This window comes from Sesamum indicum, linkage group LG2 (assembly GCF_000512975.1).
Source record: "Sesamum indicum cultivar Zhongzhi No. 13 linkage group LG2, S_indicum_v1.0, whole genome shotgun sequence".
In the NCBI taxonomy this organism is placed as follows: domain Eukaryota; kingdom Viridiplantae; phylum Streptophyta; class Magnoliopsida; order Lamiales; family Pedaliaceae; genus Sesamum; species Sesamum indicum.
In genome coordinates this window covers 3,982,238-4,008,664 of record NC_026146.1, presented here as the reverse complement: position 1 = coordinate 4,008,664, position 26,427 = coordinate 3,982,238, and the positions used below count along the sequence as shown (strand labels likewise).

The 26,427-nt window shown below is 36.4% G+C and overlaps 5 protein-coding genes across 6 annotated transcripts in view; 4 read left to right on the top strand and 1 right to left on the bottom strand.

Moving 5' to 3' along the window:
* Nucleotides 1-5,596, top strand: part of LOC105179182 (WD repeat-containing protein DWA2) — a 7,256-nt gene extending 1,660 nt beyond the window's left edge. Inside the window, exons 5-13 of the mRNA XM_011102775.2 lie at nucleotides 628-727; nucleotides 2,432-2,559; nucleotides 3,066-3,135; nucleotides 3,703-3,791; nucleotides 4,076-4,121; nucleotides 4,395-4,468; nucleotides 4,555-4,628; nucleotides 4,702-4,760; nucleotides 5,219-5,596. Coding sequence (XP_011101077.1) covers nucleotides 628-727; nucleotides 2,432-2,559; nucleotides 3,066-3,135; nucleotides 3,703-3,791; nucleotides 4,076-4,121; nucleotides 4,395-4,468; nucleotides 4,555-4,628; nucleotides 4,702-4,760; nucleotides 5,219-5,260 — 682 coding nt within the window. The 3' untranslated portion in view covers nucleotides 5,261-5,596. The remainder of the gene's footprint in view (nucleotides 1-627; nucleotides 728-2,431; nucleotides 2,560-3,065; nucleotides 3,136-3,702; nucleotides 3,792-4,075; nucleotides 4,122-4,394; nucleotides 4,469-4,554; nucleotides 4,629-4,701; nucleotides 4,761-5,218) is intronic.
* LOC105179169 lies at nucleotides 8,586-14,699 on the top strand. Of its 2 annotated transcripts, none has more exons than XM_011102770.2 (11): nucleotides 8,586-9,150; nucleotides 10,256-10,347; nucleotides 10,508-10,701; nucleotides 12,280-12,319; nucleotides 12,427-12,508; nucleotides 12,680-12,757; nucleotides 12,832-12,957; nucleotides 13,220-13,341; nucleotides 13,847-13,886; nucleotides 14,154-14,228; nucleotides 14,304-14,699. In XM_011102770.2, exons 1-11 carry the CDS (start codon nucleotides 8,858-8,860, stop codon nucleotides 14,452-14,454), a joined length of 1,293 nt encoding a protein of 430 aa, XP_011101072.1. In that variant the 5' UTR covers nucleotides 8,586-8,857; the 3' UTR covers nucleotides 14,455-14,699. The 2 variants fall into 2 exon arrangements, with proteins under 2 accessions (XP_011101072.1, XP_011101067.1); XM_011102765.2 differs by having other exon boundaries at nucleotides 13,847-13,913.
* On the top strand, nucleotides 16,375-19,641 carry LOC105179162. Its single transcript, XM_011102762.2, has 2 exons — nucleotides 16,375-17,305; nucleotides 18,712-19,641. Exons 1-2 carry the CDS (start codon nucleotides 16,793-16,795, stop codon nucleotides 19,483-19,485), a joined length of 1,287 nt encoding a protein of 428 aa, XP_011101064.1. The 5' UTR covers nucleotides 16,375-16,792; the 3' UTR covers nucleotides 19,486-19,641.
* On the bottom strand, nucleotides 19,811-20,276 carry LOC105179155. Its single transcript, XM_011102758.2, has one exon. It carries the CDS (start codon nucleotides 20,226-20,228, stop codon nucleotides 19,953-19,955), a length of 276 nt encoding a protein of 91 aa, XP_011101060.1. The 5' UTR covers nucleotides 20,229-20,276; the 3' UTR covers nucleotides 19,811-19,952.
* LOC105179145 lies at nucleotides 24,328-25,481 on the top strand. The gene has a single exon (XM_011102748.2). The coding sequence runs from the start codon at nucleotides 24,406-24,408 to the stop codon at nucleotides 25,318-25,320; it is 915 nt and encodes a 304-aa protein (XP_011101050.1). The 5' UTR covers nucleotides 24,328-24,405; the 3' UTR covers nucleotides 25,321-25,481.

Genomic DNA, 26,427 nt, shown 5'->3' with positions numbered 1-26,427 from the left:
GTAATATTACAAATAATTATCCTCTCTTTCCACTTTTTTCTCTGAGTGCTACATTAGTTTCCCAGTTTGTAGGAAGCTTCGCTGTTAACTAATCTTTCTTTTACTTTCCTCAGTTTTTGTGAAATCGGTTCTATTGGGGAAAAAAAAACTTGCGTTTTGTCATAGTTTGCTTTAGGTTCCTAACAAAAGCTCTTGTAATTAGGTAAAAAACTGTACACATTTTTGCAATTATTAAGGCATCATTAAAATGATACCAGCGTCGGACTTTCATGCAGTAGACATTCTTGTTCGCACGCTCTCTTCCAGTGCGCCGTATTCATTGGGAGTCATAAATTTTGCTCCCAGAGATATAGAATACATGTCCTTGACCTTGTCTTATTGATGGAAGAAAGAAAATAATAAGGGGATTTTCTATTATCCTCATTCAGTAATTTGAGATAATGGAACTTTATATTTTCTGGTCTTTTCATGTACACCTGAGACTATTACGAAAAATAGTAGTTTCATTATATCGATCATGCTGTTCATTGGATAAAATAAAAATTCTATTCTGTTTGAAGGTATCCCAATTTTCCAAGACAATAGTATGTGTCTTGTATATGAGATCATATTGCATGTTGTTTTTAGTGTACTCTGGTGGCCTACTGGAAGACATGACAAGCTAGTTAGTGTTGATGAGCAGAATCTCTTCCTGTGGAGCTTAGACACTTCAAAGAAGACTGCTCAGGTATGAGTCACCTGCAGAAATCATTGAGTTGCTGAAGACAGATTATGGGCTCAGTTGTCCTTTTTGGCTATTGATATAATCTGTATTTGTTTTACTGTTTCATGAAAATGGTTGACTCTATTTGTCCTGCCTTTTACTTTGATTGAATGTTGGAGGGTTTGAAAGAGAATATAAATCCTATTATACTACCAAATCCTTGAACTGCTTAGTATGGGACCTTACCACGTATGCCCCTAAAAGTACAAGCTGCTAGTGGATGAAGACACTGTTAGATGATATCAAAAACTGGGAATTGTTTAAGAAATTTTATTGTGGATTAAATTGGCCGTCCAACCTATATGGCATGAGCTAATGGGTCCTCATGAACAACCTCATATCTTTTGAAATATATTTGATATATGGAGACAATTTATCAAGTAAATTTTGGTAATCAGGAAAATGGAGACATGTGCTTTCTGTTGTATAATCTGTTACTGCAATGGGAGTTCTTCTTGGTGGATTTTCTTTTTCTAAATTTATTAGCCCCAACTAAATTCCTTTTGCCTTCTTACTGTTACATTTTTTCTTATTATCATGGCTGCTACTGTAGACTTGAAGCGTTTTGTTTCCATGCCTATATTTGGTATAAGTACATATAGATTTACATATTTATATGGCATATGTATAATGTAAACATATACATATTCTTATGAACAACTTCAGCAAATTTGGTTAAATCTTCTGTTTTCTAGAAATCATCCTGAGGCTCTCCTTTTCCCTTTTCCATAATCTTTATTATATGTTTTATGGTGGTTTAGGAATAATGTCATAGTAATTGACTGTGTCCTAACATCTTGTCAGGCGCATCTTTGAGCCCTCAAATCTTTTTCGTTAATTGATTTTGCAATGCTCAATGTTTGAGAGTCATTACCTCATGATAATGATTTCTTCTTGTATTTCTTTAAGTACATATAGATCTACATATTTATATGTGCGTGTGTATAATGTATACATATATATATACATATTCTTATGAATAACCTCCGCAAATTTGATTAACTCTTCTGTTTTGGAAATCATCCCGAGGCTCTCCCTTTTTCCTTTTCCATAATCTTTTTATATGTTTGATGGTGGTTTAGGAATAATGCCACAGTAATTGACACTGTCCTAACATCTTGTTAAACGCATCTTTAAGCCCTCAAATCTTTTCCGTTAATTGATTTTGCAATGCTCAATATTGGAGAGTCATTATCTCATGATAATGATTTCTGCTTTGAAGATTAAATTTCTTATCTTGTTTGATTATTTAGGATACAAGTAAATTTCTTGATGCTACTATTGGTTCTGACCAATGATCCTCAACTTTACATACTGTATTCTTCATTCATGTTTTCTGGTTTCCACCAGTTTAATTATTTCGTTCTCCATTTTCACCCATCTCAATCTTGTATAATTAACTAGGAGGAAGTTCCATGAACATTGTTGAATAAATAAGCAAGTTTTATTCATTATTTATTAATTATGTTCAATCTTGTTTTGTTATTAAAGTTAAGTATTACTATGGTGTAGGCTTTTTTCCCTAACTCATGTTTGTTTCTGCATCAATTCTTGATTTCATCAACCTGTGATGAAATGCCACTGAAACAGGGATGTTAACCCACATAATGACCTTGTAGCTTCTGATTTCTTGGCTAATTCTTATTCTGGTCCTGCTATGTAATCTAGGTACAATCACAAGAATCAGCTGGCATGCTTCATTATTTAACTGGCGGAGCATGGGATCCTCATGACTCCAATTCCATTTCTTTAACATGTGATTCATCAGTTCAGCTTTGGGATTTGAGGACAATGAAGTACGTCGAATTTAATTTCACATATCTGCATATTCTTGACTAATAAATTACTTGAAATCTGTTTTTTTTTTATCTTAATAATCAAGCAAATTTCTGAAATATTTTACTGTTAAGGTTTCTCAAATCTTAGTTTATTCCTTATTGGTACCTTATGATTTTGTTTTTTAAGTATAAGAATAATTATTCCAAGGTTTCTCCTTTGTCTTTGTTGTCAATTTTCCCATGTTGCAATTGATGTTCTGGCACTTCTTACTGCTCAACCTCCAATCTAATAGTGCCATTACATATGTAGTTGTGGTTCTTCAGAAGCTTTAGCTACCACCAAGACTAGAACAAACATCGTCCATGACTTGGTTAAATATTTAGTATATTTGCTATCAATAAATATAAATTCCTCTTTGATAAGGTCCCCAAGGGGGCTTAGTTTTCCTCGTGCCAATTCTTCATGTCTTTTTACTGAAATCCACATATTTACTACAGCTATAACATCATACTTATGCTTGCAGGAAGACCAATTCAATTGAGCATGCGCATGTCCGTAATGTGGACTATGACATGAAAAAGAGGTACACACTTGTAAGTATGCTGCAACTTGATGAGTCTTTTTCCTTCGATAATATTTTAATGATTTAAAATTTGTGCGTTAAACGTGGTATCTTTTCCTTGTGAAGGTTAGGGTATCATCATCTTACCCTCCTTTTTTTATTTAATTAAGCACACGTGTATTTATCATATGGCTATGATGTACCCATATATTGTGAACACCTCTACTTGATGGTGAACAAGACAACATTTCACACCTATAGTCTTCGAACGACACTAAATTTGCATTCCATCAAGCACATAAGCATAAAGGCAGACGTGCTATGAAATTGTACATTAAAGAATAATTAGTGGAAAACGCACCATAAGCACACCCACTATAATCCGTGCACAGTATATGCAGCAGGCTTTCACTAGGCACAAGAATGTCAAACGGGATGAAAGAACTAGCAATTCATTCTTGGTTCTCCGACCCAATCTTACTGGGTGAGAATTGCAGCCATAGCAGTTTGGATCCAATAATCTTGCATTTGCCATATACCCTGAATGCAACTCCTCCCTTCAAATTGTGAGTTTATGTGCTGGTTTGAGATTTCTCAGGTAACCGCTGAAGATGAATCAGGCATTCATATATGGGACCTTAGAAAGCTGAAGTTTCCAGTTGCAGATCTTCCTGGGCATCCACACTGGTAATTTTTTTTAAATTCTGTGACCCTGTCTTATCCTGTTGTCCTAGATGTAATAGGTTTCATCTGTTATTCATTCTTGAACAAAATATTTTTTATTATTGTTATGCTCTCCTTTCTTTTAGTCACGGTCTTGGTTTTCTCCCATCAGCAGCTCCATTAAGAATTTTTCTTTTTGTTTCTTGCATTTACTTTTTTTGGGTTATCATTGTAGTGTGAGTAAGTTCTTTGAATTGTCATTGCCTGTTTGGTTATTTGAGAATTAATAAGTATGTTATTGGTGATAGGACGTGGACTGTTAAATGTAATCCTGTGTATGAGGGCCTGATTCTGGTACGCTCTTACACCTCCCTCCATTATTCCTCTTCCTCTGCTCCCTGTATTTTTGCGAAACTTTACTCTTAACTTTATTTACTTTTTCCCAAAAAAGAATTCTGAAAACCAATTAGCAGAACCAAATAGAAATTTAACAAAGTACTTATAGTCATCAATATGTCAACTTTTCTCAGAGCATGTTGTCTTCTAATTACTTGGTGTTCGAAACCAGTGAGAATTGTTTAACTTGTAGTCGTTGATATTTTGCTGATGGTGCCAAAGCTTTTGTAGAGTGCTGGAACTGATTCAGCTGTCAATTTGTGGTTGGCCTCTTCCCTAGGCCGGAATGATTCGGCATCAGATAGGTCTGAAATTTATGAGCCCATTGTAATGTGTTATGTGCACTGTCATTGTTGAATGGTTCTGTGAATTACATACATTTTTTTGCTAGTTTGGCGGCGCCCCCAACCCGGAGGATAGAACCTTTGCTGAATTCCTATAATGACTATGAAGACAGTGTTTATGGTAATTGATGCAACCTTGGATTCTCCTTCAACTTTGCTGCAGAAATAAGCTTGATTGATTTTACATTATTCAGGTCTTGCTTGGAGTTCCCGGGAGCCATGGATATTTGCATCATTGTCGTATGATGGAAGGGTAAGTTGCATATCTTATATGCCATGGACATGCCATGGTTTTAGACAGTTCCATGTGTTAGCTGTTATCTGTCTAAGCTCCAGTTTATGGTTGTACTGGATTTTCTTAATATGATATATGATAAAATCAACAAAGGGTTGAGTTGGAGGATTTCAGTTTCAGGAGACTATTTGGTACTAAGGATTTCTAATCACTCAAATATTTTAATTTTGAAACTCTAAAACAATGATTGGAAAAAAAAGATCAAAATGGGTGCTTAAGATTTGAAAATATAGTAGTCACAGTTATTCAAAAGAGTTCAATATAATTGTTATCAAGGATTTGAAATTGTTCTCTGACATCTGTGTCCCCGGATGGAACCTAGATTAACTTACAATTTGCTAATTTTGGTTGCTTTACTTTCAACAGTATCATTTGTTGCTTGAACTTGGTTGCAACAACTTATTCTCGTTGTGCAGGTGGTTGTAGAATCAATAAAACCTCATCTTCCTAGAAAATGAAATGGAACCATGTAGTAAGTGCAAATTCTTAAACCCAGTTTCTCTTGTGATTTCCTTAATCTGGTTTCCCTTACCAGATATACAGCATTCTGTTCAAACCAGATACTCATGAAAACTTTTAGAAACCTGATCTCACCGACACCGATCACATTTGTGAAATCTACTTTGTATGAAGACTGTATTTCATATTTCAGCTTTGCTACAATTTTGTAAGATGAAATTTCTTTTCTTTTTCTTTTTGAAACGTACTTGTCCTATTTCATCTTCTACCATCATATGTATTGTGTAGTCATGGACCGTTGGATTTTCTATGCAAGTTGGATTGGCTGTTATTAACTCTGTAGCACATGGAGGCAGAATGTCATACTCTATCCATAGAGTTTATGGCCTGAATATATTTGTCTTGTTTGGTGGGGGAAAAAGGTTTTGATGTCTTGGGAAAGTGTCTGAGTCCTTTTGTCATTTTCCTTGCCAAGCCAAATGCCACTACAGGAAGCCATGGACCATTGACATGTTATTTTTGTTTAGACACCACCATTAGATACTGATGACTAATTACTAATTTGCTCTCTGAACTTAATTATTTTTTCCTAGTGAAGTTATTTATATAGTTTCCCTATGTATAGAGTCGTCCCCAACACATCCTATTTGTGCCTTCTTTGCTTGTATATTAGCATGATTTAGAGACATTTTAGCCGATTTCTGGATTTACATTTACCAGTGATTAGTTCGTAAAAAGTATCCAATTACAGGAGATGAGTGTAATTGGTTTGGCCGGATCAAATTGATTAAGGCATAATGTTAGTGGTTGAATATATTACTACTTGTGTTGCAAGTATTGGATGACAAGTTGTGGCTTATTTCCTTGTGCCATTTTTCAACCCACGGAAAGATTGGAATCACAACTTGAAAACAAGAGAAAAAAGTCCTCCAAAATTTTGTGGAAGAATGGCTGCTCCAAATGAAATGGATAAGAGCGTGATTTATGAGTTGAAGTGACCTTGACCTTATCCTAATATTGCATAGTGTGGAGTTTGTCTGGAGAACAAAAGATGAGTGATTTCGGTTTCCTCGTTCATAGGCAGAAAATCTGTGTCGTGGGAGGTCCACGTGGCGGTCATTTCAACCAAGAGCGCCGCGTCATATCCTTCCTGACACGTAAGTTTCCACAACTTTTCAGCTTATCCAACAACCTTTGCCCAGTCATTAATACACCTGGTGCTGACACGTGGAATACATATACATTGTGGGTCCAAGTACATGTGTTTTTGAAGTAATAATAAAGTGAAAAGGATCTTCCTTCAATCCAAAAGGAGTGATAGATATGTAGGAAATCTGATTCTGAATGCATGCTTTGAGGGCTGTCGTGTTGGTGGCCCCGGCTCCTGCCCCCTGCCTTCGCTCAGCCACTAACTAAAACTTTATGTGGACGTTCTTGTTCGTAAAGTTATGTTATTTTTTAGGGTTAATTAGATATAGACCCTTGTTAAAAATGTAATCATATTTTTTTTAGAAAAATTTAAAATTATATTTTTTAAAAAAGTTCTCCATTTGCACTTACCCTTTTCATTTTGTACAATTGTATACGAATAATTCTCGGAGGGGTAAGTGTAATTTCAAAAAAAATTAAAAATAAAGTGCAATTTTGTATTTTTAGGGACAGTTTAAGTGTAATTAATCCTATTTTCTATGTAGTTCCTTGACCATATGATCAAGTCTTTCTTTTTTCCTTCGCATTGACATGAGAGTTGGAAATCGGTTTTTGTTGAACATCTTGCCTATAAGCATACTTACAAAAACTTAGTAATACTAAGTCATTTATTCTAAGATGGTTATTTTTAAAGAGGAGGAACTTAATAATTCTAAACATCCTAAAAGAAAAAGCAGGGAAAAGGGAAACTATTGTCATGCATATTCAAGATATTGCATTGTTGGAGCCGTAATCTTACATTTTACGACTTGGATTGAAGAACGTGGTGTTGGTTGATATTTATTTTTATTTACAGTTTCTATAGAGCAATGGAAAAGCCCTGAGGCACGTGAATGCAATAAATTATCTCGATGTTAAGGGCTAGGGCTGTTTTCTTGCCTTGAATTTCCTGCTACAGCGTGTTTGACTAGTAGTACGATAATAGTTTAGCATTTTTGAGTTAGCTTTCCATTTACGGCGCTGCTTCTTGCGAAAACTCTTAGCCATTCTAGTAAGTAGCAACGTAACAACCGCCAGCAACCATACATGGATGATGATAGATATTCCCTTTTGTTTCTTCCCCTCCTCCTCCATGTGCTATTTATTATTAACTACTATTTTTTTTTATTGCCTATATATAATTATTACTTTCGCCCCACCTAACTTTATTGCTCTACCTATACACATCGCTACAAATGGGGATAACTTGCACTTTTGATCCCTATACATCACTATTATTAAATCGATTTTGATTTTTAATCTTTTGAGGGATAATTTTGGTCCCTGAATTTTATATTTTTTGTCTAGTCATTGTATTGAGGTTAAAATTATCAGAGTTCGAGAGCACGCCCATTTAGAGTAATTAAGAGGAAAACACTATAGCAATGGGGTCTAGAGGTGGGGTTTTGTCATTGTGAGAAATTTCGACCTATATTCAATTTTTAAATTTGATAAAGTAATTGATTGGGTCCAATTATTTTTAAAACCAATTATATAAAAATATTCAATGCACGATGCAAAATATTGACGATTTATAAATATAAAATGTAACTTTTTAGATATAAAATACTGTGTTAGTTAGCTTTTGTTGGCTCGGAGGTTGATCCTACGATGTGGTATTTGTATCACATTTCATTTGACTTTTATTTATGAAATTTACCTTTCATTCAAAAAAAGAATGAAAACAATTAAGTTTCAATACAATATAAAAATTAAATACAGAATAAATTACAACAAAATTTTTTTAGATTTATTTTAACTATAAATATTTTTTTTGTTATTTAAAAAATTATACATATTTTTAAAATTAATAATTATTTAATAAATACCTTCTTAAAATAAATTACATGAGAAAATATTTTTAATCGATAATTAATTTTAATAAATTATTTATAATTTTTTTAAAAATAAAAATATTTATAATTATAATAAATTTTAGAGGGGTTGTTTTTAAAATTACCTATAAATTTAATTAGTAAGAAAAAAACAAGAAGAGGAGGAGGGGGGGAGTGGGCGACTGACGCTTAGCTTGAACCTCCCCTGATCAACGACTAACAAAACAACACGTGGCAAATCAAGAGTGGCGTCATGGATTCAAATGTGGGGGGTGGGCTCACCTCACCTCACCTCGTGTATATATAGTGATTTAGCCGATCAAGGGGAACACAGCACAGCGATTTCCTCCGGTTTTCTCTCCTCCAATGCCTGCATTCCCATTTCTCAATTTTCATCTCTCCGCAGCGTGATACTCGAAATCAGTTGTTCGTTTGAGAGGGGAATTAGAGAAAAGGAAAACGTGGAACCCTGCGGGAGTTTTTTTTGGAAGCTAGGGTTTATCTTTTTAATTATTTATTTTTGGGCTTTGATTATTTGGCCGCTTTACTGCTTGATGGCATTTATGTGAGATAATGACAACGGGAATGGCGGCTGCGAGGGGCTTCACGACGCCGTTTAGTGTGAGGTTGCTGAGGAGAGCTGACGTGGCGCTTTTGAGTGGTAAGAATGGCGTGGTTTTGGAGGTCCGGAGGAAGAAGAGGCGGCTGTTGGCAGCAGGTGACCTTGTCAAGTGTTGCTGTTCCGAGATTCGGGGGGTCTGCGGCTCAGGAAAGAACGCTCAGAAGGGTGAAGAGAGGCTGTTCGAGCACAATAAGAGGCCCACTTATCGAGGTCGGGTCCCTGTTATGCCCTTCGCTTCTCCTCAGTAAGTTTCCGTTTTTTTTTTTCTTTTTCTTTTGTTGGCTTAATCTTTCATCATGATTGAACGCAACCTTTGCTGCTATTTGAGTAAAGCTTTCATTTTTAAGCTTAAATAGTAACGATAGGAAAAACTGATTTCCGCTAATGAGTTGTATGGATAAGCAATTTCCCACTAATGTTTTGGGTATAAGTCAATGCGCAAACTGGATATTTTCTTAAAATGTTTTTACAAATCAAGAGATTTCTGACTTATTTGACGCTCCTCTCCTGTTTGAGGGAAATTTAAATTTTTTACTGGGACTCGACAGGTAATTTCTATGAAAAGTACTATTTTTTTGTTGCTATGGATTGAAAAGTTGATAACTTTGCTAAAGGGATTGAATTCATTTGTTTTATCCGTTTGTGAATGAAAATTATTTGTGATAGTCTGATGAGAGAATCTCTGAATTGAGCTTGTAAACATGCTTATGGTTTGACTCTCAGTGTAGCAAATTTGTTAAAAGTCTTTGGAAATTTATAATATCTAGCTGAACTTGAGGGGGCATATTTAGATTAAATGTTATAAGTACAAAAAACAAATTTCTCTCTTATGCCAATGAATCAAGGAACTCTGGCAGGATTTGAACCCTATTCCTCATGCTGGTGGGGCCGGGGGGATAGGCTCATAGGAGTTGAAAACTAGCAAACATCAAGGAATGGATATAATAACCGTTATATGTTGAATTTGGGATCTAAATGTTTATTTAATGAAAACCTTGTTACAGAAAGAGTGCTTGTTCCAAAGTCTCCTTATCATAAATACTTCAAACTGACACTCATTAGCTGCCAGGTCTTGTGCCAGAGAAGTGATAAAAGCATGATGGCATGAGGGTTTTGTTTTTATTGCAGTTAGTGGTTTCTGACACATAACACTGCGAATCGTGGATTGAATTGTTATTGTACTACTTATTGTGGAATTGCATCATATATTTGATTTAAGGTTCATTTGAAAGAGGACCGTCATCTTGTTATTAAATTGATATATCCACCAGCAATTACGTTAAATGGTATTGAATTAAGACATTAATTGACTGAAGTTTATGATATTTACAAGCACTTCCGGTATGCAGTTCTCGATTTGTTTCCAAACAAGAAAAGTTCTTCTCCCGTTGCACCCCAAGAAGTTCAGGTCCTCAGTCCCGCGATTCTCCCCCTAAACGAGGTGATGCATCTTCACATTCTGTGCTTGCTTCAGACAGACTCTGCCTTATCTTTGAGCTATCTATTTGAATTTTTCAGAGATTCATATAGTGGTTTTCGTCATTGGTTTTCTGTATTATTGCCTGACGAATTTGTCGCACTTAATGCTCCATTTACTGTAGATACTGGTATTGCAAATGAGAAAGACTGGGGCATAAGTTTGTTAAATGAAAATGTCAATGAATCTGGCACTAACGAAGATGGAAGTACTTGGTACCGTGAAAGTGGAGAAGACCTTGGAGAAAATGGATACAGGTGTAGATGGACTAGAATGGGTGGCCAGAGTTCTGACGGCACTTCAGAATGGAAAGAAACGGTATAGACATTCTATATACAGTGTTTTATTTATAAGTGACGTGGAAGTCCATCAGATTCTCCCGCAGTTCTATGTGAACTAATCCAACAAAGAATGAGATTCTCCGTATCTGCCTATGTTCGTTTTGAACTTCTGACATTTTATTTATCGACATGGAAGGAGTGCATATCTCAAGTTGTGAGAATGATATTTTTTATATTTTATGATTTTCTGTTTTTCATTTGCAAGATTTCAAAAGGTTTATGTCACCAGGTGTTTGTCTTGTGTGGGTGGCTGTGTCTAGAAAATATGCTACTTGTTTGATGTCCTGTATCCTGTCCTGTCTCAATATTATTAAGAAAGATATCCATAGGCAACTAGGCTTTAAGAGATGTGGCTTCAAGATCTGACAAAGAAAATGACAGTTATGCTGAACACTTAGTTGGTGTAGACTAAATCACTCAGTGACTGCTCTCTAATTTATAGAAGCAAAAAAACACAACCCTGATCTAGAAAATCATATGTCTATGAATGATACGAGATTCTTTCCGGAAAAGGAAAGCAAGAGTTTATTAAAAATGCTGGTTGGGAAATCAATGTGAATTTTCAAGTGATTGAATTAACAATTTAATTTGAGCTTCTGACTTGAAATAACAATTTAATTTTAGCTTCACTGCTTGTCAGAAATAAAATTTTGTGCCATATATTAGCTGACTTATTGAATTGTTTAACCTACGGTCTTGACTTTTTATATCAATGATAGTTTTCAGATAAATAGATAATATTGATAGTCTTGATCTATGATTGTTTTGAGGTGACTAGATAGTACAATTTAAAGAAGTTCATAAGATTTTAAGTCATGTTATAAAATGTCAAGGGTCCTATCTTATTAACATAGTTGAGTGAAAAACAGAAGATGATAAAATATCAAATTGAGTGACTCATTAAATTATGGGCAAACATGTTCTGAGAGCTTAGAGAATTTTAGGTTTGAGCTTTATGGCTTTGATATTTGGAAATTTGTGGACTTCATTTTTCTCCTGTTGTGTATAATCAGTATTTTGGTCTGAGGTGGTGTAGGCTGGCGATCATGCTCAATTTTCTTAAGTATTCTCTCTATCATTAGCTAAGGTTTAATGGAACATTTTTCCTTGCTTCTTGCCTTCTTCTCTTTGGATCTTAAGATTTTCAGTCTAAGTACATCCCACTCCATTGACGGGTAATTAGTGCTGTTGGTTGGTTTATCTTAAATATAGGATTGCATTACTTTTACCTGCATAACTTTTTATTCCTGCTTTTGGCACAGTTTTAATACTGTTGTAATTATTAACTTTTCTTTTATTATGAAGTGTGCGTCAACTTTGACTGGTCACCTTTCTTCTGGGGTGAAACTTTTGCTATTCTTCTGAGCAATTTTTCTTGTGTACAAGTTCTGATTAGTAGCGCAGAATTGGTTGAAGTAACAGAATTTCTTACTGGTTTTCTTAATTGAAATATTGAGTTATGCTAGTAGTTGCTGATATCTATTTGTTTTTATAACCTTATTAAGTATCATCCCAGGTGGATGCATTTAATTGGATTTGTTGATCTCCTTGACAGTGGTGGGAGAAAAGTGATTGGACTGGATACAAAGAGCTAGGTACTGGTACTAAGTTGTGCTTTTCAGCTTTTGCCTCGTAACTCTGTGAGGATGAAAAATTCTTATAATAGATTCCAGATCATGCTTTATCTTGTACTGCTTCTCAGGTGTTGAAAAATCTGGAAGAAATGCAGAAGGGGATTCTTGGTGGGAAACATGGCGAGAAGTTCTTCACCAGGATGAATGGAGGTTTTCTGTTTGCATGTCCTTCACCCCTCAACCCATTATCTCTCCCCCACAACCCACCCAAATAAAAAATTAAAGAAAGAAAGAAAGAAAGAACACCACTCTTCTCCTTCTTAAAAGTAGTTTTGTTGTACGGTTTCTCATCCTTAAATTGCAAATGCATTTAAACTGCAGTAATTTGGCAAGGATAGAGCGAAGTGCGCAGAAACAAGCAAAATCAGGAACAGAAAATGCTGGGTGGTATGAGAATTGGTAAGAGAGGTAGAAACATTTGACAAACAACAAAAATGCCTAACGTATATAGAGTAAAATTGTCTCCAATGCAGGTGGGAAAAATATGATGCCAAAGGCTGGACTGAAAAAGGGGCACACAAATATGGTAGACTGAACGAACAATCCTGGTGGGAGAAGTGGGGAGAGCATTATGATGGAAGAGGATCAGTCCTGAAGTGGTATTTTCCCACTCTCTTTCTCTTCCTGAGTTGACCTTGCCCTGGGTATTGTATCTTATTCTTTATACTGCAACTTGGGATCCATCTGACAAACTATTTCTAGCTATATGTAGCATTTGTCACTGCTGTGGAAGTTCTATGTTATTTAATGATCCTAGAATTGCTCCAAAAATTAATTTTAGATTAGAAGCATATAATTATATGCTGATCTGAGACCTCTCTTCTACTCTGTAGCTTTTTGATGGTTTTGTTCTCTCTCCAGGACTGATAAGTGGGCTGAGACTGAACTTGGAACTAAATGGGGAGACAAATGGGAAGAGAAATTTTTTGCTGGCATTGGTTCACGCCAAGGGGAGACATGGCATGTCTCTCCCAGTGGTGAAAGTATGGATCAATTCTTTTTCTACAGCAATTTGGATTCTAGACAACCATCTACTCAGTCTACCGAACAACTGATATATATTAAGCTTGTAAAGAACACAAAATATCTGGTGACAAGAGTAATGAAGGTTCTAAGTTATATCAAGCATGCATATGCATCTAATATTTATGACAGATACTCCCGTGATGGTAGATTAATGTATTTCTCACCAAATACCTCAGGTCAAAATATTATTTTTCGACCATTGATAAATTCAAGGTGGTTTTCTTTTGTTGGTTTCTTTAAGATGGTGGCTAATGACTGTTTGAAGCTTTTCAAGACTGAATTGTTGATTGATAGGACTATTGGAAATGACATTGTCATGAGATTGTGATGTATACGTTAATGCTGCTGATTTTATGTTGATTTGACATCTAGCATCGCATTTCTCCGACAATTGTTGCTGATGACTTGGCACTTAATATTTCATCCTTTGCAACTGATTCTTCTTTTCCTTGACAAATACAGGATGGTCACGGACGTGGGGAGAAGAGCACTTTGGAAATGGGTACGTGATGCAAGACAAGCATCTTTGGTAGTATAAGCTTTCTTCATGATATAATATACTTCTACTATGAGTTTGTTGGTTTTGACAAAGTTCTAGATGTTAACAGTAGTGAGCACGTTTAGCAAAACACCTTCCACTTTTCTTATGGCGTTTTACAAGAAAATGCCTCTCTAAGAATAAATGCAGAAATACAAGACGCATTTACAGCTAACAAGCATGTTGTATTGGCGAGTGGAAATTGATCAGACTTTGTTTTTTGTATGGCAGCAAAGTGCACAAGTATGGCAAAAGTACCACCGGAGAAAGCTGGGATATTGTTGTAGATGAAGAAACATACTATGAGTAAGTGTTCTTTTTAAATTCGACATTTCATACCTTAATGAAGTGACCACTGATCAGTTCAACTTGTCATTGAAGGGCCGAACCACATTATGGATGGGCAGATGTCGTCGGTGATTCAACACAATTACTGTCGATCGAGCCCCGAGAAAGACCTCCTGGTGTTTTCCCAAATCTTGATTTTGGATCATCCCCACCACCTCCAAGAGAGCCATCTGGTTCTTCATGACTGGTTAACAGTTGGTGCTTTGACATAGGTGGTTGGAAACTTCATTAAATCTGTCTGTAATTGTTTGAAGCCTCTCGTGCAGAGAATGTTGCGCTGTTTATGCTTCATTCTATTCATTTTTTCAATATTTTTCCTCATCCTAATGTCATTTGGACACTGCAGCCATTGGTTTGGACATTTTCCGTACACTTCTTGAATGTTATTGCAGTTGCTCTAATTTGCACCTCAGTTGGGGCAGCAGGTTACATTCGTTTGTATAATAAATTTGGTAGCGTGGTGGGTGGATGATAGCTACACCGTCTACCTATTTATTATTCATTTGAATTTTGAGCTGCTCAATCATTTTATTCAAAGTTAGCCTGAAAATAGGAAAAGTAATATGTAAGAGACGTTAATTCCTGCAAAAAAAAGCTGGAAAACAGTGTCTATTGATTAATAATTATTATTGTTTTGCGAATTAATAAAAGAAAAAAATGGATATATGGTTCAGAGTTAGGGGTAGAAATAGAGCGGGTGGATGCACCTGGGCCCACCCCATCACATTACAATAAGAAACTCCATCAGGAATTGGGTCTGATTCGATAGATTTTCTTTTTTGGAAAATTTTAATTGTTACACAAATATAAAACAAAAAAAAAAAAAAAAACTCAATATATATGATGAAAAATAAAATTGTTCCATCTCTTGGGGTGGGTCCTCATGGACTAACCCGTTCTTGATTTTTTAGGTTCAAACTCGCCCCATTAAAAACAGATCTGGAACGAGTTTTTTCAGATCCGAATTCAATAGTCTTCATATCAGAAAATTAATCACAACCCTTGAATTGAAAAATTGAGATATTATGCTGAAAGTTGAAAGCTGCATACCCCACTTCTGACAAGCTAAAAAGCCACATTTCATTAATATATAAATATTTGATTAGAAAATGAAAGAGCAAAGGTCAAAATGGCAATCTATTCTGAAAACGGCTAAGCCCACCGCCAGCTGACTGTTGTCGAATTGAGGATGACAATAAAATAAAAATGATTAGATCAATAAATCCAACCTCCACTCCACATGGCGTCCCCTTTTCATCAAAAATATTCCTCAATTTCCCCTCCCTACATTCCTCTCGATCTCCCCTCCCCACCACCACCACTTTATTCTCCCCGCATCTCTCATAAATTCCGTACATCATTGTAATTTTTTCTTTTCATTTTGATTATTTCGTCCCTTAACAATTAGTCTAATTCGTCAATTTTCATTAGATTTCTATTATTTTCTTTTTTATGATCAACTCATCAAAATATCATTGTGAATTAGGAATTATAATTTTAATTATTTCTAAAACTTTTCTGATTTTTTTATGAATCAAGTGGATAAATTTTTATTTATAATTTTTCAAGATTTTTCATCAACCATGTTCAATTTTTTTACAAATTTTTAATTTTTTTTAAAAAAATATACGGTAAGAGTAAAATTAATAATTTTATTCCTTAATCAAAAAATTAGATAATTTTATCAAATATTAAGAATATTTATAATTATGTTAAATTTCATAAAAAAAAATCACTATAATTTAGCCTATATTTAATTCGACATCACCTACCACCGAAATCATTATTTCTTAGACAGAAAGTTGCCATATGTCATTAGTCCTTTGTCCGAATCGAACAATGATTCAAATTTATTACTCTAACATGCAAATTATACCACATAATTTTCTCAACCTACCATTCATACTTTATGTTGAAATCAGAGTTAAGATTACGAAAGTTTTGGTTACTCAAGTTCTGAAAATCGTGCTTTAAATTTCATGAAAGATAATAATGTTGAGTGCAAACACAAAAAATTTCGAAAATATACACAAAATCTTAACTTATTATTTACTACAGCATTTGGCACTATCTACAGTTATGGCAAAAGAATTTCAAACCCGTCTACCATTCCTCATCCTCAATCAACTTTCACACACCTTTTTCGGATAAAAATCATCACACACATTCAATCACACACACACCCCACCCCTTCTTTATCATTATCAATCCTCCTATTCACCATTCACAAGTTCAAACGACCTTACCATAAACCATTACTTACCTGTAAAAGTTGAACAAAGATTTCAAGAAACCTTCCAGAATTCATACTCCTTTTGAAAACTTCCTACTTTGTACTCACCCTCTTGGATCTTTCTCTCGCTCTCTCTCCACACATATATACATACAAATACACTTGCAAGAAAAGCTTTCATCGAATTTCATTTTCTCTCTCTATATATCTTTCTTCTTCATGGGAAGTGGAAGAAGAAGAAGAAGAAGCAAGGCTACAAAACCCAAGAGTTCATTTTTTTAATGCAAGAATGAAAAACCCGGCAAAGATCCTGACCCAGTTCCCAAGACGGGCCTTGGATCTCAACTGGAGGCTTCTACTTTTCATCCTTCTCTCCGTCACCTTTCTTACCTACGTTTCTCTCTCCTTCTCCTCCACCACCACCACAGTATTAATCCCCTTCTCCAGTTTTGCCCCTCTCAAGTCCATATTCCTCGGCCCTGCAGTTCCCAATCGTCCCCCGCTTCGAGTTGAGACCCGCCCCGTGAACCCGTTGAACGGGTCCAGAATCGCAGTTTGTTTGGTGGGTGGGGCTCGGAGATTCGAGCTCACCGGTCCCTCCATTGTGGAAAGGATCCTCCGAGTTTATGCGAATTCGGATCTTTTTCTCCATAGCCCGCTGGACTCCAATGCGTATAAGCTTTTATTGTTAAATGATGCGCCGAGAATTGGTGCCGTAAAGATTTTCAGACCCAGACCCATACCGGAGACCGAGCCGGAGCTGCGAGTTCTCACCGCCCGCAACTCGCCCAACGGCATACAGGTGCGCATTAATACTCCCTCGCTTTGATTAACAGTTTTAACATAAACGTGACATGATTTAATTCACGAGATACGTGTAATCATTTCTTGCTTAACGCGTTCCCCGATAATTAAATGTTTTGATTTTCGCAGCTTAATCATGATCAACAGTTAGATTAAATCTCAGTGTATCAGTTCTTGTATTTTCGTTGAATAATTTAGTTTCATTTGAAATTGGAAAATTTTGGTGTTGGTGAAAAGATTGAAATAGGTAAGCGATTGGTGGGGGGGTTGTATCCGTCGCGAAATTTGGAAGAAACGGCATTGGTCGGATTTGGTGGCGTTAGCTTCTAGGGTTTGGATGTTTGCAACAGTTGTTGTGAACGTGTTTGATTTTAATTCCTTGGATTTCTTCCCACTCCGAAATTTCTCCAGGCTTTTGTCGTAGTTTCTGGTCCGTACGCGGTTAGTTGAACTTTAGTCGCCTTATTTGAATCTTAGGCTGTAGATAAGCCCATTCGTCAGAAATGCAAGAAATTGTTGTTCTAAAGGCTCTACCCACAACTTTGGTTGATAGTCCATCGAGTCTGAAATTCTAAGGATGTGCAATTTCTGAGATAAAGATGAAAGAATCATCAAAATGTACTAAAATTCGCTGATATTTACAAATTCTTGAAATTTCTCCACATTCCACCAAACACAACGACCCTTATCGATCTTTTCTCCTGTATGTCCTAGAACTGCTTCCCTTGAACGTTGTTCCAAACGGCAAAAGTTGGTTTAGGTCAATCATACAAAAACCTCTGTGGGTTTAGTTGCAACATGTCATTCTTTCCATTTTAAAATTACTTGCCACATAGGAGATATCCTAGGGTATGTAGTTGGTTCATGGACTTTTGTCTTTGTATCTCATGTTTGGTCATTACAATGTCATTTGCCGTCTTACCTTAGCTTTTCCCTTTGGACTTTTCTTGCATCCTGCTTAGGTTGCACGAATTGTTTCTTGATTGGTGTAAACGCCTTGATACATCGATCAAGATACAAAATCCGACCTCTTATAGATTCAAACTCGAACCATGGTTTGGTCGATCCACGTTCTGTTTTTAGGATACTATGGTTAGGAGTGTTATTAATACTCTATGCTGGCTGCTTGCCTAACTTATTTATCACAAGTCAACTACCATAGGATTCAAATTTTACTTCAAGAAGAAAAGAAATAATTCAGTTGGCATCCATCTGACGCTCCAAAATTCTGGGACTGAATTATTTACTAAGACATGATCTATTTGGTTCGACTTGTGTAAATCCCATTTGACGTAATTGCCAGTGTCACCTTTTGCATGGATGATCATATTCTTTGATTATATGTACATCATGTTGCGGGTAATATTGTAATTTGACCTCACCAACCCTCCTCTTCCGTTGCAGGGCTTGTTGCAGTACTTCAATCTGGTAGAGGGCTGCCTAACAATGATCAAATCATATCAAGAAAAGAATAACTTCACGTACGACTGGATCATCCGAACAAGAGTTGACGGGTATTGGTCCGACACGTTGGGCCCCGAGAACTTCATTCCGGGTAAATATTTGGTCCCCCCGGGTTCATCCTACGGTGGGTTGAATGACCGTTTTGGAGTAGGGGACTACAACACCTCAGTTGTAGCACTCTCAAGACTCTCCTTGATTCCTCAACTTAACGGGTCAGGGTTAATCCAACTCAACTCGGAGGCAGCTTTCAAGGCCCAACTCACCACACAAAAGGTCCAGTTCACCACCCGACGCCTCCCATTTTGTATAGTAACGGACCGTAAATATGATTTTCCTCCGGCCCGATTCGGCGTGCCGGTGGCCGCACTGTCGAGCCCAGGCCCACTCAGTGGTGCTAAGTGCAGGCCTTGCAGGCCCGTTTGTACTGGATCCTGTGTTGGGCCTGTGATGAATGGGCTCTACAGAGGCTGGAGCTGGACTGATTGGGCTAATAACACACTAGAGCTCTGTGACGCGCATAGTGAGTGGGAAAAGGGGTGGGAAGAATTATTCGATGAGGCAGCTGGGAAAAAGCTAGCTTCGGCGAGGAAGAAGGTTTGGGCTCTGAATATGGATCGGTGTGTTGATGGGTTTGAGAAGATGAAGAAACGGGCGGGCCACTGGGATGCGCCGAAACCCGTTGAGATTTGCAGTTTGGGCCTCAAGTCCCGGTGATGGAGATAGTATGTACTATAATAGAGGTTTTCTTTTCTTTTTTTCTTTTTCCCCTGTTCTTTTTTTTGGTCTTCCCCTTTTTGACCCTGATATAGAATCAGGGGTTCCGCTATATACGTACTGATAGTATATCACACCTGAAATTTTAGACCAATCCAGGTCGAGTTTGATTGAATCTCAATTAGGTAGATGAACCAAATAGTTGGAATATATATAATAGATATGTATAATTGATAAAAAACCAATCACATAATGATTAATTTAATTTAGTTTGATGGATCTTGATTTAGGTAATAACGTCTGTAATTTCACTACAACCCCTTAATGTGAAATTTCAAGATGCCTTTATTATTGAATTCCAGTCACATTAGCTTGCGTAGAAATGTATAAGAACATCAAACTAAAGTTGCATAATCTGATAGTTACTATACAGTACATACATACAGAATCGCACATGAAAATCTGAGCTACTGAATATAAGATTGGCCGGTGATGTCGAGGTCACGATCACCGGTGGAGGGCGGTGGCGTGTGCTTGGGCTGGATGGTGGCTTCTGCCGGGCCATCAGCACTCTGGGTGGCGCTGGCCGGTGGCTTCTCTTGCTCCTTCAGCTGGCCCTCCTCGGCGGCGTACATTCCGCCACCGTATGCGTCTCTGGTGAGCGGCTGCATGGGTGATATATGAGGCGGTTGGTGCTGCTCGCGAGCAGCGTCCTGTGTTTCTTGTTTGTTGGCTTTCTCCATTGCCAGAGATGTTCAGTTGTGGTCCGAGATTTGTTTGGGATGTTCTCATTAAGCCATTTTGTAGTATGCTTTGAGGGGAAAACGTGGCGAGAAAACTGTAGCGCCACGCCATTTGCGGCATGCAGAAACACAGGTGGCTGCAGTTCCGCCCGCGCAAAAGTTGATCGCCTGTCCAACACCCAATCACCCTACTCTGTGTCGTTGGGTAAAATTTATAAATGTTTTATAAAAATGTAATATACTGAAAATTATTTAATAATTTTTTAAAAAAATATTGAGAATCTAATTTAAAATTATTTTATTTCTGAATAATTTTTTGATGATTATTAATTGTTACCAGAGACTCAACCAAGTCTTTCTTTTTTGTTATAATGACAATTATTAGAGCTTATAAGATTTAATTCTTGAATGGGTTTATGCCATGAGCTCCAAATTTAAGTAGGTTGTGAATCATTTAATTTTATATTGATTATCGGATATATGAACAATTTAATTTTGCATAAATTTTGAGATTGTGTCAGTGTTTCAGTTTCTACACTGCTCCAAACTTCAAACATGTGTCTTACGTTCACAAATAATACATAATTATATTTCTCTAATATTTAAGTTAGTAAAAGTCGATCTAAGGTAATACACATAGTAATAAATGCACTCTTTCTCTCGGAGACCTTAAACTCAATATCAGTTTGAACATCAGAGAGCCATCGTTGGAACCTCTTCCAACTTGGCCGTAATGCAATCTTATTTTGCATGATTTTAGAGTACCTCTAAGAGATTAGTCGAAATACTTAGAATAACAAAAACCTTAAACACTTACTATCATATTCGATACCTTGCTGTTATTTCGAGTGAGAACAAATACTCAAATTAATTTCTTAAAATATTATTAAATAATATAATTAACGCTTCTATTTAAAAAACAAAAACTAAAGGACCAAAGGGAAGCCGCCTTCCCAACAATGGATTCCTACCAAGTGCATAAAAATGTGGGGAGATTATTAAAAATGAGGAAATGTCGGTTAGAGATAAAATTTCAGAAATTCCTCCGACAATTATTTGAAATCATTGAACTAATTATAAGATTAGAAACATGGAAATGACAATATAATTGATTAAAAGACTTGGGTTTGACTCATGTTGCCGCCATCATTAATTTATCAGAAAAAAACGTGACGCATCTAATTCATAAACAAACAATTAGTCCACCTAATCAACGTGCCATCACTCATCCACACACACATGCCTTGTTGCATTCATCCATTTATGTTCATTGTAACCTACATCTACTACCCCAATAATTAAACAAATTAATTGGCAAGTGGCCAAATTAGTTACAAAAGTTTGTCACATTGGAATATACCTTTGGCCCAACATGGGTCTAACTCAATTAAGGGTATTTCAGATGAAGTATGGAATCGAAGAAAAGAGAGAATTACTGGATTTGTTGGGAGGTCTCCATCTAAGACCCTGTAATACTTAAATAAGCTCGAGATCGATATAGTATAATTGGAATTGGAGATATTTAATGTTGCTGAATTGTAATAGATGTGTCTTACCTCAAATAAGGCTCGATCAGTGTATTTATAGTATCAAATGTGCCTACTTATCTAGTTCACGTGGCATCATTTCCATCTAAGTATAGTAAAACGATCTACAATCCTAATTGAGGTTTACTGACCCGACCCGAAACAAAACCAATGGGGCGAAATCTTGGTGCAGATATGGCATTTTTGTAGAGGGGTATTAATGTTGTTTTGGGTCATAATATACCCTATCAAATAAATTTATATATCTTACAAAGAAAATGTTTTATCAAATATTATAGGTTCGATTGCCCGAGGTCCCGAATACCTTTTTATTTATTTCCTTTTTGGTAATGGAGCAATTAAAAAGTTTCTTACAGATTAGCCTGGATGGGCGAATTATGAGGGGCAGAGGCAGTAGAGCAAGAGGAGAGATGAAAATGGTAAGAGAGAGAGACAAGTTATGCGGACTTGATCTGTGACGGTTGGCTGTTCGCCAGACACTTTTACGTGCTTCAGATTTCACAAAATAATAATTCTCCAATCACAGCCTCTGAATCCAATCTCAAACCTTAGCGCGTATGACATTTCTTCCAACAGCTGGTGGGCTACTGGAATTAATTACAGAGTTGTACCATCAAGATTATGGGATACCCAAACACTGCCTGAACAGGTATATGAAAGGCCATATTTCAGCCTAGGAATTATTAGCACAGAATTATTGATTTTTGTTTGTGTGTGTCACAATGCGCCAAGTTTCAATGTAGCATTGTAAGTATTGGTACCCATGGTTCTATCTTCATGGTCTAAAATCAATGAATTAGTGTCGGAATCTAAGCAGTGAGAATTATTGGGAGTTAATGTGGTAGTTATAGTGCAAGGAAATTTGGCGTTTCAAGAATTGTCAAGCCATGTATTAGCTGAAATCTTGTTGGTTGACAACGGGACTTAAATCTCTAATTCAGCCAACTGTTAGGTTTACTTTTTGCGATGGTAGTACATTGTTTGGCATGGATTGTTTTAGGCTACAAGTTGGTCATGGATCACTACTTTAAATTATCAGCATTTTGATTCCTTTATCATAGGAAAAGAAGTGGTGGTATGTTATATCGGAAATATGTGGTTAATTATATTATTCAATATATTAAAATTTATAATTTAGTTCAGTATATATTGATAATTTAAATTAATAAATACGTTGAAATGAAATAATAAGAAATCGTTGGATACAATTTATCCACATATGATATAAATAGTGACACTCTTATTAGTACACTTATATATTCATGGTACTACAAATTGAGTAATGACATAAACGGCTCTTAACATTAAAAGGGTTTGACTTTTAAGTAAAGATAATTTCAAATTAAAATGAGTTGTACAACATAACTATTAACATTCAATAAACAAATTAACTATTTCGAACCCGTTTAAATGGTTGGTTGGTAATTTCAAATGAAATTCTAATAATCTTAATTCGAGACCAATCTTTTCTCGAAATTGGTAAAAGTGAAATGATTTTTCAAATGATGTATCGTAATTATTTATGTGATAAGTATATATATAAAAATTTAAATTCTAAAACCTCCTATGATATAACAGGAAGGACTTATACTGATTCATTCCTGAAAATAGAAGAAAAAATTATTATTTGCAGATGCGAGGTGGACTATAATCTACTCCACGTCAATTCATGATCACCCTTGTTTGGGCGTATTAAAATTGCAGGTTCTGGAGAGCAAATTGAAGTAATGTCAACTCCTCATGATTCCCAAATCTTTCCATATCAATTACAACAGATATAAAAATCTTTTTCGTTTTTAGCAAAATAATTAACGCTAGCTAATTAAGTATCAGACCCATTTACATTGCACGACTCCCAATTCTCTTCTCTATGAACGACATGCCAGCCTTTATCTGATTTACCTTGGTTTTCGCTATTCATTTTATAATATAAGTATATACTTTTGGCCAAAGGGTTTTAGAATTTCCTTCAATATTAAAAGAGATCAAATATTTTGGAAGGAAAATTTTAATTTAAACTGAATTTGATCGAATCTAAATAAATTATATTACAGATATAATATATATATATATCATGTAATTTATGAAATAATTTTAAAAAAATAATTAATTATATAATAAATATATTATTTATTTTTGATTTTACCCAAGTTGATTACGTAAAATATTTTCTACCTTGAGGGGTTCAAACCACGAGATATGAAGTTGAAAAAGCAGATTAAATGAGGCACACGTGGTGTCAAGGCTCCACCGTAACAGCAACACCTGTGACCAGTGACCACTCCTCCTTTAAGCACCACATCCACATGCCTTGCGCCTTATTTCTCCCTCCCAACAGCCTGTATTTATTCGCGGATCCAGTCCCCAACCCCTCGTGCGCCTACTCCTTAATTACTCTACGCGTCACCCTCACCCCTCCCCCCACCCCCTGCCGTATATATATACTCCTGCAATTCATTTCCCTATACACTCAACTCAAGAAATCGATTATCTGTACGCCTACTCCTACTCTACGCGTCCCCCTCACCCCTCCCCCCACCCCCTGCCGTATATATATACTCCTGCAATTCATTTCCCTATACACTCAACTCAAGAAATCGATTATCTGTAATCAGTAAATCCCATAAAAAATGGCACCGAAAATGGTGACCAATTTTCGCAGATCGCTTTCATTCCCAAATCCTCCCTCCCATACTTCATCTAAACCCGAGAAGACTTTCCATGTCAGATCCACAAGCCTACCGTGCCGATCACACCCCATTATTTCCCAGCTCAGGGACGAAATAGCCGAGCTCAATTCGTGGTCCGTGTCGGAGTCCGGCTGCCGCACCTCCGCTTGGCTGTGCGACGGTTTGCGCCGCCTGAAGACAGTCCATGAGTCGCTCGACGATCTCCTCCATCTACCCCAGACTCGTGAATCTCTCCGGGGAGGCGAGTACTCTAACCTGATCGAGAAGCTTCTGGAAGACTTCCTCCGATTCGTCGACGTCTACGGAATGTTCCAGACGCTGGTTTTGAGATTGAAAGAGGAGTACTCGGCGGCCCAAATTGCCTTCAGGAGAAAGGACGGTGTGAGGATCGCTGTGCACTCGAAGAATCTGAACAAAATCGCCAAGGAAATCGGTAAGCTCGCTTCAAATCTCGCTTCCATTGGGAAATTATCCACGGCTCCCGCGCGAGCACCGTACGACGACGAGGCCGAGCTCATTGACGTCATCAACGATGTGCTCAAGGTGACGGTATCAGTTTCCGGATCTCTCTTCGGCGGGCTCTCGAATTCGTCGGCGTTCCGTAAGCCATCCTGCATGGCGCTGATGAATTTCGGGAAGAAAACGAAAAACGTGAAAGTCGAAGGGGCAATTCGAGAATTCGAGGAGATAAATCTGGAGAAGTTGAGGAAGAAAGCAGAGGAAGAGGTGAAAATGGCGTCTAAGAAAATGCACGAAATGGAGGACTGCATCGTGGAGATTGAAGGTTGCGCGGAGAGGGCGTTCCGGAGTTTGATAAACACTAGGGTTTCGTTACTCAATGTTCTTACACAATAACCCCACAAAACATCGAAAATTACATCTGAGTGTATATTTTAACTTTATCGTATACTTTTTCCCCCTTTATTTTGCTATTCTGAAATTGAAGTAGTGAAAATTGTGAACACATATATCAGAAAACCAAATTTTACAATGTACAGTTGTGATTTACTCGAAAAGTTCGATTGATTGATTTCGTCCGTAGATTTCTCTCGTGCATGTTGGATTAATGTCTGAATATTAATCTCAAATTATTGAAAAATACTAATATTTTTTTAAATTACGGTTCTTGATAAACAACAATTCTTTTTATTTAAATAAATATTAGTAATTGTCAATATATTGATGAATCTGATCGCAACTCTCTCAATTTTAAGATGTAAAGAAAAATAAAATTTAAATGTATATATATTACTATATGCTCTTTTAATTTCATGAAAATATTTATAATACTAATTACTTTGCATTAACCAGAATTAATTTAAATGATCACATACATATTGGGAACATTAAATATAAGGCTAAGTAATTAGGAGCTAGCATTTATTTTTCAAATTCTTTTCTTGAATATTAAATGCACAACTAAGTAAAAAATAATTAGCTAAATTATTTACTCGAAAAACCAATTAATCAAAGACTATATATAGTATTAATTAATTAATGAATATATAGTTGGGGTGCTGAAATTATTGAAGGAATATATATGGTAATTAATAGGGTCCGGCACATACATCCATATATGCATGTTGCAAGACATCCAGCCAGCCATGCACAAACGCACACGGTCTGAACATGTGAACTGGATCCGTCAGCCAACCCAACACACACATAATTAAATTACTGCACAAAAAGAAATAATGAAAGAGACAAGGTACGTAAGTAGTTAAGGTTAACGTGCACATTCATTCACGCGGAAGACTGTTTTGCTGGAAATATGATTAAGCAATATTAATGATTGGATGGAGTAATTGGCATGTCCAAGGATGGTTTCTGAAAAGGGATCATGATGAACTGGAGTTTTGGCTCATGCCCTTACCAACTTGCAATATTCATGCATGCTTTTCTGTAATTTTCAACTAATTACCTTGTAACTCCTCATCATCATTTTTCTTAATCATTTAAGCT

Coding starts and splice junctions, on each gene's coding strand:
- LOC105179169 (XM_011102765.2), top strand. CDS start 8,858: ATGACAACGGGAATGGCGGCTGCGAGGGGCTTCACGACGCCGTTTAGT. Junction 12,320..12,426: donor GACTGGATACAAAGAGCTAG/GTACTGGTACTA, acceptor ACTGCTTCTCAG/GTGTTGAAAAATCTGGAAGA. Junction 12,758..12,831: donor GCTGGGTGGTATGAGAATTG/GTAAGAGAGGTA, acceptor TCTCCAATGCAG/GTGGGAAAAATATGATGCCA.
- LOC105179162 (XM_011102762.2), top strand. CDS start 16,793: ATGAAAAACCCGGCAAAGATCCTGACCCAGTTCCCAAGACGGGCCTTG. Junction 17,306..18,711: donor ACTCGCCCAACGGCATACAG/GTGCGCATTAAT, acceptor CTTCCGTTGCAG/GGCTTGTTGCAGTACTTCAA.
- LOC105179155 (XM_011102758.2), bottom strand. CDS start 20,228: ATGGAGAAAGCCAACAAACAAGAAACACAGGACGCTGCTCGCGAGCAG.
- LOC105179145 (XM_011102748.2), top strand. CDS start 24,406: ATGGCACCGAAAATGGTGACCAATTTTCGCAGATCGCTTTCATTCCCA.